The 12,005-nt window shown below is 39.9% G+C and overlaps 1 protein-coding gene across 4 annotated transcripts in view; it reads left to right on the top strand.

Annotated features, from left to right (window-relative positions):
* Positions 1 to 2,978: 2,978 nt before the first annotated feature.
* The window catches only part of SLC27A6 (solute carrier family 27 member 6), a 44,123-nt gene continuing 35,096 nt past the window's right edge, over positions 2,979 to 12,005 (top strand). For 3 of the 4 annotated variants that reach the window (XM_061475662.1, XM_061475663.1, XM_061475661.1), the window contains exon 1: positions 2,979 to 3,810. In XM_061475662.1, coding sequence (XP_061331646.1) covers positions 3,297 to 3,810 — 514 coding nt within the window. In that variant the 5' untranslated portion in view covers positions 2,979 to 3,296. The remainder of the gene's footprint in view (positions 3,811 to 12,005) is intronic. The other variant, XM_061475660.1, reaches the window with a different exon arrangement.

The following is a 12,005-nucleotide window of genomic DNA, read 5'->3' as shown; positions in this document are numbered from 1 at the left end:
TTGAATTTGTTTCCAGTATATGTCCAGGCAGCATTCATATAACAACGCTGTGTCTGTATATTCTTAATCTAATCAGGCCTCAGTCTTAGTGGTAAACCAGAAAATAACACTAGTACTAGAGACAGCTGAGAACAGAATTCGGCATTGCAAGTATTTGTTCTCTATTCCCTTGAGGCAAAGCCAAATGTGTTAGTCTAGATTTAAAACCTTATGCTAAAAGTTAGTCAAAACAACAGAGTTTTGAGCTAAAATGGACTGTTCTGCAGTTGGAGCTGACAAAGACCACTCACGATTTAACACAGTTTGACTATGCAACTACCTAAAGAAAAGATGGCCCAGTAGTAAGGAGCATTCTTAGATTTGAAAAGCACTTTAAGAAGCTGTTGCCTGCCACTTCTCAACATGTTTGTTGCTGCCTCAGCCCACCTTTCTCCCTGACCCTCTCATTCAATTCTCAGTGCTTAACGGGACCACAGGAAAGGCAGTTCTTATGATTTCCAGGATTTTAAGGAGCTAGGAAGTTTTTTTCAAATGACATAAAGTAATGAGCATGAAGCTGAGCTTTGGCTTGAGTCAAATGGCCAGAATTAAAATTCCATTATTTCTTGTGTCCCTCACTTTCCAGGCAGAAAAAAAAAACAGAATAAACTTAACTTTTCCTGTTAAGATTACTGGGGAATTGGTAAAAAATGTACCTCAAAAGCTCCTTTCTCTCAGCAATAAAGTACCATTTCTCCAACTGCATGACATGAAATGTATGCCAAAATGCCTGCGAAATCAATGATCTGTTGTTTCAGTTCTGCAGTAACTTTTTCACACATCAAGCAAGGCAGTGTGCACTTTGATTTAGAGTTATTTACAAGTTGAGTTTGTAGAGCAGAAATCTGTATCACATTTACTACGGAGGAGAAAGTCTTCTTGTAATAACACAATAATTTGAGGAATCTATTTGGAGCATTTGAATTAAATCACTTGAGTTCTTTATTAGTTCCATGTTTTTTTATCACCTATTGGGTAACAAGAGAGCACTGATATGTGTGATATTCTAGAACATTGTTGTTATCCTCCACAGGTGAGAGGGCAGGTTTGTCCCTTTATGAGTCATTTGTGCTGTGGTTTAATCAGAGTGTGGGCCTCCTGGGCTTGCCAGAAACAATATATTTGTTATTCTGATTGCCTGGAAACTGTTCTTCATTATCTGTACAGATCATCCTTTCAGCTCTTTTGCAGCTGTTGCTTCCTCACCCATGAACATTTTCACTGACACTTCAATGACACCAATTTTCTTGCTTCTGTGATAAAGCTCTAAAAGACACTAAGGAGATCCTTAGACATAAAGACTTGGGCAGAAGTAGGGAAGAAGCTAGTGACTGAGTACCACACAGCCACTAACTTGTTCACACACTGACTCCACCCCACCAGAGTGGGATGGGGAGAATCAGGAACAAAAAGTTAAACCCATGGGATGAGGTAAGAACAATTTAATAAGGTACAGTATCATACTACTAAAAATGAAAATGGAAATAACAAAGAGATATATATTAAAAAAAAAAACAAAAAACAAAAACTCAACCACACAAAACCCCCAACCAAACAACAGTGATGCACAATACAATTGCTCATCACCCACTGACCCAGCACTTTGCCTTGTTGAACCTCATCCCACGGGCCACAGCCCAGTAATTCAGCCTGTGCAGATCTCTCTGCAGAGCCTTCCTACCTTCCAGCAGATCAACCTAATGTCATCCACAAATTTACCATACTTGATCCCTTCATCCAGATCATCAGTGAAGATAATAAACAACACTGGCCCTAACACTGAGCCTTGAGGGTCACCACTAGTGACCAGTGGCCACCTGGATGTGATATCATTTACCACCATTCTTTGGGCTTTGCCATCCAGTTTCCAACCCAGAAAAAAATACATCTGTCCAAGCCATGAGAAGACAGTTTCTCCAGCAATATAGTAAAGGAGGATTCTAGAAAGAACCTAGTGATGAGTTGTTGTTACTATTCAGGCTTTACTACTCTGTTCAGGGATTCTACTAATACTTGTGCTAGTCAACTTCAAAAAAAGGTTAGCATATCCCTTCAAATATGGGATTCCCTCCAAGCTGTTCATAAAGTTCAATGAGAGTCTGTAAGAAGTACCCTCTGGTATATAAATTTCTGTTTTGTCCAGAGATGACATCCCTCACTGAGTCCAAAGTGCACAAGTAACAGAGCAAGCTGGCTTGGTGTCTAAAGAAGACCACCAAGACCAAACTGTCAGCTTTCAGATCTCACAATTAAGACATGCCACGGTCTACATAACTCCAGACTCAGGGGAACTAAAACAGGTAAATTCTATGTTATGCACTGAGCCACGGGAGTATTTTGCAAATCAGCAGGTCACCAAGAGCAGTGGGTGCCAAGTCACCAGCATGTTCAAGTGCTTGGGGTACAGATCTCTGAAATATCGGGATCAGCACCGTGCCCAAGTGTGACCGCTTCGAGGCATACCTCCCTTAGGACAAAGGCGACATTTGTATGGTGTGCTAACCCTCAGCCTTGGCCCAGCCCCGTTTCCAGGGGGACAGAGCAGCTCCTTTGCTAGACCCGCGGTAGTTGCAGTGCTGTCTCCTCAGTCTAAAGCTAATCCGGGGGCCCAGGTGGGGTGTGAGCACAGGCAGCGGGCTACCTGGGCCGCTATGGTGACAGCGCCTGGGCGCCGAGCCTCAGGGACCAGCGGTGGTAACTTGACTTCTAGGGGCTGAACCGCTGCAAGCAATGAGGGATCAGTCCGGTGGGGGGGGGCACTTGCCCTCCCGGGGATGGGGTCCATCGCTCTGCCGCCGCCTTACCGAGCCTTCCTGGCTCCCGGCGGTGGAGTGAGGTGAGGGAGCACACCCCGCCTCACACAACCGGCTCAGGGAGCAGTCCCCGCCACCACGCCAGCAGCAGCCCAATGGAACCCGTGCGGCGGAAGCCTCGCCTCGCCTCGCCTCACTGTTCCACCCACCCTCGCCTCTCCCGCTGGGGCCTGTCGCCTGCACGTGCCCGGCCCACCGCAGCAGGCGTGGGCTGAGCCGGGCGGGCGGCTCCGGGCGGCGGGGCTGTAGCTGAGACTCCCCAGCTGCCCTACAGCTGCTTCACCAGGAGCTGCTGCTGGCTTCCGCTGGCGGTAGCTCACCGCCCTACAGGAGGAGAGGGCAGGAGAAGCGCCAGCCCTTGTCGGCTTTCTCCGCAGACTTGGCCCTGTGCCTGCCCGCTCCCCGCGTCCCGGCTCGTGTGCGAAGCCGCCTGGCTGTAGGGAAATGAGTGGCTGGGACGACCTTTATCCTCTCCTAGTGCTGCCCTCCTGGGTACCGGGCGCTGCCGCCGGAATTGTCTCCATGTACCTCATGCAGAGGGTCATCTTCCCCTACTTCTGGGCAGACCTGAGGTACCTGCTGAAAGTACTGATGTATGGGCTGAGAGTGGAGATGTACCGGCTGCAAGGGAGGATTTTCACCATCCTGGACAAGTTTGTGAAGCTGGCTGAGAAGCAGCCCCACAAGCCGTTTCTCATCTATGAAGGGAAGGTGCACACCTACCGGGATGTAGACAGGAGAAGTAATAGGGTAGCGCAGGTCTTCCTACACCATGGGGCTCTGAAGAAGGGCGACACAGTGGCCTTGCTGATGGGCAACGAGCCAGACTTCATCCATGTGTGGTTTGGACTGGCCAAGCTGGGCTGCGTGGTGGCTTTTCTCAACTTCAATGTCCGATCCAGATCTCTTCTGCACTGTGTCAGTAGCTGCGAGCCCAAGATACTGGTTGTGGGAGCAGGTACAGTATATGCTTGATTTGTGCATCCAGAGTTTAATGCCACATATCCCCTGAGACTGTCTCTCCAGCTTCTTTATTGAAAATCTGCTTTTAAGATTTTCACAGAATGAAAGAAACCTAGGGCTAGAAGGAGCTTCAAGAGGTCATAAATTGTAAGCCTGTAAGGCAGAATCAAATACTTTGGGGATATCGGTTTAACATTTACTTCAAAATGATTGTTGCAAGAAAGTTTGCAACAGCTCAGTACAGCCTGTTCCAAGCAGTTAATTGCTTCAGTAGTTCTCTCATGTACCTCAGAAAAGATTTAAATGGTCTGTTAATTTCCCATTCCTTTTTAAAACATCGGTTTTAATCTTACTTAAGCCATAAGTTTTGTTCTCCTGTACTACCTCCCCTCCTTTCTAGTGATCAAAACCACTCTGCAAAATCGAATATCTAAGCTTAGAATGTACAATCTCTGCTGCACAACTGTTCACAGTCTTCTAGGGACTAAAATTGAGGATTTTTTTTTTACAGGTGTAGCACATAGGGAATTGATTTATAGTAACCAACTTACTCTTGGTGTTGGATTGTAGAAGAAATTGAATAGGAAATAACAGTGTTACGTAAGTTTCCAAAGAGTACTACATTTTTACTGAGTTCTTCAGAAGAATTTAAAATCTTATGTAGGCATACTGTGCATTTTCTGTGCAAAGTAGGCTTCAATTGTGTATAAATTGAATGTATAAACTGAAGGCAGATCCAAAATCTAAACTTGCCTTAGTATTTATGCTGAAGTGCAAGTGAACCTGAAATGCTAAAAGATCACAGAGAACTTTGACATTTAGTTTGAGGACAGTATTTCAGGATATTAAATGGTAATGTTGTTTTATCTCTCTAAAATTATTATTTATAGTCTAACCTGCCTTACTCCATTTCACGAGTTCTTGCTTTTTTCCTATTACACAGGATGTAGGATTTTGCATCCATGACACCTAAATAGCAGAATTTACTCCCATTTATTCTCTGCTGCTAAAAAATTGAGCTTTCAAAAACATACTTCAGATATTTCGCCTTGCATGTTTCGTAATTATAAATTTTGCCATTCTGATTCTATATGGTATGCTGTTTTAAGAATGGTAATTAAACCAAGAGAATGAAACAAAAGCCAACTTAAATATAATCCCAAAACACATGTCAACAGTGCTTCTGAACTGACTAATTTGCTTTCTTACTCGATAAAAAACACCCTAATTTAACACAGTGTCATGAATATGTGCTTTTGCATGTATAGATTGAAGAATGGAATTCAGAATTCAGTGAATTCTTGTCTGTGGGAGAACTTTGGATCAAAACTTTTATCTAAGAGTATCTTTATTGAAATGAGAGGTTAACTAATGAATGAAAAAGCCATTAGTGAAGCGGAAATGGGATCTGTTTCTCCAGTCCTCACTGTTACCAGCAGCTAACAGTAAGAGTGACTGTGTTAACTAACTTTATGAGTCTGCTTCTGCTCATGAAAGAATAGCTATGTGCAGACAGGTAATACCAAAGGTATATCAATAAATTAGCCTCTGAGCTGGACTTTTGTATGTTGGTCTTACTAAGTTATTCATGTGTTTCAGTCTCTGCATTACATCTGTCAGTCCCTTGAACCTGCAGGGCTCTGCACTACTCTTTTTTTTGGGACTTACAGGCTCTTTTTTATCTCTGTCTGTGAAACAAGGTGAAGTTCTTCTATGTCCTTGGTTACTGGCCATGTCTTATGGAAAAGAAGCCTCTCTTAAGGACTCCAGGTTTTGCAGCTGAAGGTTCATATACCATTTGGTGACTGTGAGGACTAACTCATACCACTCTTGAAACCAAAACATATTATGCATAATTATTGTACATGGCAATTTCTCCTTTATGTTTGTAAAAATTGCAGGACACTGTTTAACACTGAGGTTCTACAGTTGGATAATTCTCAGAGGTCTGTAAACAGCTTTTCAGCATGTGTTAGTGTGTGTTTCAAGGAATTATCCTTACCAGTAAGAATGACTTGAACTTTGCTGTTTTGCTTTTGTGGCACAGTTTTCCACAGGATTGTGCATAACTTGAACATAGTAGATCTTTTTGCAAAATATTTACACTAAAAACAATCAACCTGTGGTCCATTATCTATCATTGTCATAGTCAGGCATCATGTTTGGCAACTAAGATTGTTTTTTTAATCAGAGATTAGTATGTAATGGCATTATTTCTGGATAGTGGAAATTCTAGTTTAAAAAATACGTATAATTTTTACTGTCCACAAACAAACATGTGCTTGACTTTGCAATTCCATTTCTTTAACAGTTACAAAACAATCTTTTCAGTATTTTGGATGACCTTTGAACTTGTTCATATACTGCAGCACAGCAGAAATCATCCACTTAACATTTTGCCCATCGACTGTGCTCAGCAAGACCAAATTTGAAATTCTTGTCTGTAATGGCACATTAAATCGGGAACCTGTATTCAAATCCACTTAATATTAAGGTTTGTTTTGTTTCAAAGGGAACCTTGCACCTTCTGCTGATATCAGATCAGCAGAATATTTGTTCCCACAGATGATTGTTTATTATTAATCTTTCCTGCTCAGAACAGTGGTGCAGCCTTTCTCTGCGAGAGATGATTGCATCTTGGTACATGGCATTTTTCCAAATGCTTTTGTTTTTTACAAATGTGATACCTCTATCCAAATGGGCTCAGTACTGTTTGTGGCTGCATTTTCTTCCACGCCTTGTTCAGTGTTTCATGCTGCCTCTTGCAAGATGACTTTAATTTGTGGAATTTGTACTTTCTAATTCTCTTTTGTGGCTGCATATTTTTCAGAGGTTGTGGTTTGGTAACCTGGTCCAATTAGTATCATCTTGTCTTTCCTTCAGCACTTGCAGTCAGACTTCTTACAATTTCCTGATATCTTGATTGCTTCTTCTAACTTTAGAGGAGTCTTCCAATAGTAATTTAGTTTTGGGGGTTTGGTTTTGACTTACATATTCTACAAACTTTCTTCAACTGAATGTTTTATTTTTAAGTCAAAAATATGCTATAAAACCATTAAAATTTCTCCTTGTTTCTTATGTGAAATGTCTGTCACTAAAAGGCTGAATTTTTTCTATGATCACAGCAAAATAATTTAGTAATCTAGTAACTGCAGGTTGTAAGGCAGATACAGATTCGCTCATTTACAGATATTTAGAGTTTGTGTTCCTGTCCAGTATTTCCACTAGCCTTTGTGCCAGAGGGAGCTTTTGCTTTATCTACTTTCATTTGCCTGCTATGTTCCCAGAGCAGTTACCTCTTGCTTTAATTTAATACTTCTATTCCCAGAAATACTGTCTACCACCACTCCCATTCTGGGGAATGTTGAAAAAGATTCAAAAATTGGAGTTTAAAACTGCATTTTAATAAAACAACCATTAACCAACATGTAAGTAAAGTAGGAACTTGGAGAAAAAAAGCAGCTGTATGCCCATCTATCAGGACCACACAGCAATCTGACCTTTTAAAAGGTATTGGTCCTTAGCTACATATGTTATGAGATTATGCCACCTTTACTTGTTAAAAAAATGCTGGTTAAACAGCGGAATAAGATACTGCTTAAAATAAAGGCACCTTTTAAGGCAATGTGTCCTTTCTAGAAAATATTTATATTCATTGGAGTCTTGCTTGAACAAGGGATTACATTTTGTTTTTTGGACAGTAGCTGTGTAACAGCAATACTACTAAATAACACTTAAAATTCAGTGACCCACCGGAAGGTACAAATGGAATTTGCCAGTGCATTTATAGTGTTGCTACTTGGTAGAGTTCAGGTTTTAGTAGGACACCTCTGATTGTCATCATGACTTTTGATGTGAGGATTTAACTGTGAAATGACTATTATTTAACTGCATGGGATTGATTTACTGAAGTCTTGATAGCAAAGGCTATTCAGGAAGTGTACATGCTGCATGGACATGTGTGGGCAGCCTGCTCTATGTGGGCCAGCTTGAGCAGAGATGTTGGACCAGGATGACCTCCAGAGGTGCCTTCCAAACACAGCTGTTCTGTTATTCTGAAATCCTGTACAGAACTGCATCTGCCATTCCTGGGCAGGATTCTTTACTCTTGATGCACCAGCAGTGCTTTCTGCTACTTCTGAGTGCATTCTGAATTTCTTTCCATCTAAGCGCAGAATCAGGGTCTGTAACTGTCAGGAGTAAAGTTCAGATAGAAGATAACCTGTATCCTGGAGAGAGTGAACAGTCCTTTTTGGTATGTGTGAATTAAGGTCACATGGTACTATATACAAATAGCAGTATTATCTCTTATGTCTTAGTAACTGAGAGAGAAAAATAATGAATTTTACCAAAACTATCTTTTGTTAACTGTTTGGAATAAAAAGCTATTTAGACTGAAACATTTAGGACAAAGAAACCATAGAAAACCTACAGAAGACGCTCTTACTTGCCGTCAGTCACCATGTCTTTTAGATCACTTGCTTTTACTGTCTCTGTCTGAGGTGGCCTTTAAATGGAAAACAGCGCTAACCGTGATTCCCAGGCTGGTTTCTGTTTTACTACCTTTACTGCCTTCAGTGACATTTCAAAATACAAACACTGATCCTGGGCCAAACCAGACCTTTAATTTCTGTTATTATTACTTAGTGAAAATAAGTGCTCTGTGTAAGGAGTCACTTGGGGCATCAAATACAAATAACAATTATTTTCTGAGGCTGATGTAGGGAAGAGTTTGGACTTGCCATGGCTTACTGAGCATATCACCCAGGGTACACATCAAAGCTATGTAAAAAAAAAAATCATACAGTTTCCTTCCAAGTAACTTTCTGTTCAGTACAAGTTGATCTCATAATCTGATGTATTCCTTTCATCAGTGTAGGATTGTGTCCTTGCCAACAGGCTGCATTGTTTCTTTGCTGAAAAATAACATAAAACCCTTTTGTGCAACTTGAAGCCTAGGACAGGAATTAAAGTGAAAACATATTTTCCTTGCTTTCTGAAAAGATGTGAGTTACATATCCATGTAACCAGTTTAATGGAAGTTACACAAACTTTTTGTTGAACAACGAATTCTTTAAAAGCAACAGTGATAAAAAGGCAAGAAAAAAAAAAAAGCGGAGGAACATATTTATCTTGACCAATGGCAGGGATTTTTTTGTTTGTTTGTTTTTCCCAGTAGAAACTAAATAGCAAATGGTGAATATTCATATACAAACCATCTATGAATGCACGCAGATACACACAGAACTACTAACTGCATTGCCAAACTTTAGATAAGCAGTCATTTCTTCCAAAACAAATAAAGGCCTGAATATACTTTCAGACTGTAAAAAGTAAACAAGCACTTTAGAGAAACCATAAGATTAAATAATTGCTTTCCTGTATGGTAAAGTACACGTACCAGGTACCTCTAGACATAATCAAACTTTAGCTCCTCCAAAAGGGCTGTTCTTTCCTGACACATGAGCAAGATAATACATAAAGACTAATAAGCCCTATACAACATCTGGCACAGAGGTTCTTTATGGGGGGACAAAACATTAGTTGGTTAATAATAGAATTATTCACTGGAAATATGTTAGTACAACTGAAAGTTACCTTTAAAGACCCCATGCTCCTTCCAGAAGTAATTTTCAGCTTCTGGCACTTTAAATACAGCTGTTTTAAATTACCTTTTCTTATTCAGAAAATCACTTCTTGTTTCTGCTATTCTCTGCTATCTAACTAGAAATTTCTTTCAAGATAGCATATAATTACAAGCTGTTTACGTATTGTTCCAAGTACTAGATTCCTGAGCACAGAAGAAAAACTCTTTTAGAATTAATTCATAGTTCAATTGTAGTCGAAAAATCAAGCAAGCCTCTGTGCAGCATCAAAAAAAAAAGATTTTATGAGTGAATACTTACAGAAACAATAAACAACATGTTTGTTTTATTTGAAGCTAACTCTTAATTATTTAGAGTAAATATGTTTCATTCTACTAAAAGGGAGCTATGCCCTCCTGTCATTCTTGAATCTTAAATTATTTTGTCTATAGAGTTGAAATCAGTGATTACTATCTTTCTTCCTTTGAAGGAAGGAAATAAAAGGGGTGGGGGGAGAAAAAGTCTGTTCTTTTTGGCAGTTTTGCACTTCGTGTTACTCAAATACGCAAAGAACTTGGTGCACATGTCATCTAGAACTTCTGAATGCCTGTTAGGATTTAAGAATATTTGTGAGTTTCTTCAGGTCATGCAGTCCTAAAAAAAATGTCATCTGTATACATGTTAAGAATTGGTAAGTAATTGTTGTGGTTTAAACCCAGCCAGACAGCTCGTTCACTCACTTCCCCCCCTTCTTGACCTCCCCCTACTCCCGGAGGGACAGAGAGGAGAACTGAAAAGAATGCAACTCCCATGGGCTGAGATAAGAACTGTTTAGTAACTAAGGTAACAAATCACTACTGCTACCACCAATAATAATAATGATAAAAGAAATAACAAGGGAAGAGAATACAACACCTCACCACCAGCTGACCAATAACTCACCCCCCCCAGCCTGACCAAGCACCGACCGATACCTCCTCCAACCCTGCAGTCCTAGCCCTTCTGGCTAACTCTCAGTTACATCCTGGGCATGACGTGCTGTGGTATGGAATACCTCTTTGGTCAGTTTGGGTCAGGTGTCCTGTCTCTGCTTCCTCCTGGCTTTCCCTCCTCCCTGGCAGAGCATGAGGCTCACAAAGTCGTTGGCCAAACCAAAACATCATTTTTATCAGCTTTGTTCCCAGGCCAAAAGTCAAAACACAGCACTGCACCAGCTACTAAGAAGGAGAAAAATGACTGCTACTGCTGAACCCAGGACAGTAATACAGTTTCATTGCTTTCAAAAACGTAAAAAGCAAAACAATTTAGGGAAATGCAAGAAGGAGTGAATTTATCTATGTAAAACAAGGAAATGCTGCAACAATCACAGCTACAGCCACTTCTAACGTGTGTTTCTTTTGCTAGGTTCTCAGACTGAGTTTCACCTACAAAAATTATCATTTGTATATTTAGGAGATATATGTCTATACATGTGGGTAACAGGAAGACAAAAATGAAGAAGAAAGAAATAAGTATATAGTTATTCTGTCACATTTGATTGATTAACAGCTGGTTTTCACTAGAAACAATACTGTTGTATTTTCATATTCATTACTTAAAAATTACACCCTAGTTTCATAATATGACAGCAAAACAGAATTATTATGCCAATGAACCTTGACTCTCAGTGCTTCAGGTTTCCTGCAGTTAACACTATTGTCCTTAACATTATTTTATGTTCACATTTTTCTATTCTATTGCTATATTTAATGGAAGGGGTTGATAATCCAGTGATTTAAACGGAAGGATATCTGTCTTTTAGCTTTTCATAATTATTTGGGTGATTCCTTCCTGAAATCACTCTGCAGTACAAGGAAGTTAGAACGCAAAAATTTTAATGTCATACTTCATCAGATCTATTTGCTAAGCATCCATAAAATATATAGGACTTGTACTCTGTAGGGTTTAGGTTTGTAAGACGTATGTTTATTTGGCAGCAATAGGCTGATCTCTGTTATAGTAATAGAGATTAGTATGTCATTCATTAAAATACATAAAGCAGTCTGTCATTAGGAAAGTAGTTTTCTGAAAGATGAAATATCTTCAGGTATTTTAATGTGAAATTTATGCAAGAGGTTTCTGCTGGTGGTATCCATATTTGCACTTGATGAGGATTTGAAGTACTGGCTCTGGCAACGCCTCATTATAAGGTTCTGTGTGAGTCATGTCAACTTGGTTTATTCTTCTCTAAAACCTGAGATAGTAACATAAATTTATACCCTCAGGGGTATTTGTAACATTAATTACATAGGCTGAGATCTAGCAAAGCACTTAAGTGTAAATGATTCTTTAAGTATATGGGTAGTTCTATTGAAAGCAGTATTCCTGTTCTTGATACTGTTCCTGGATTAGTACTTCATTGCCAATGAAATGTTCTGAGAAAGTGATAGCTTGTAAAAATGCTTAGAAACATAAACATAAATACCAAATGTATTAGTTAAGGATTGGCCTCTATTTATATTTTTCCTTTTTGTTTAATCTGGGGCTCTGTCATAGTTTTCTTCCTGATAAGCCACCAACATAGACTTTAGTTATGCTGCTGTTTTTATTTTATAAAAGTGAGTTT

The sequence above is a fragment of the Pezoporus flaviventris genome, unplaced genomic scaffold (assembly GCF_033815535.1).
Source record: "Pezoporus flaviventris isolate CSIRO_AGI_PZ_B2104156 unplaced genomic scaffold, CSIRO_AGI_Pfla_v1 ptg000086l, whole genome shotgun sequence".
Classification (NCBI taxonomy): Eukaryota; Metazoa; Chordata; class Aves; order Psittaciformes; family Psittacidae; genus Pezoporus; species Pezoporus flaviventris.
This window is presented reverse-complemented; position numbering and strand designations above follow the sequence as displayed.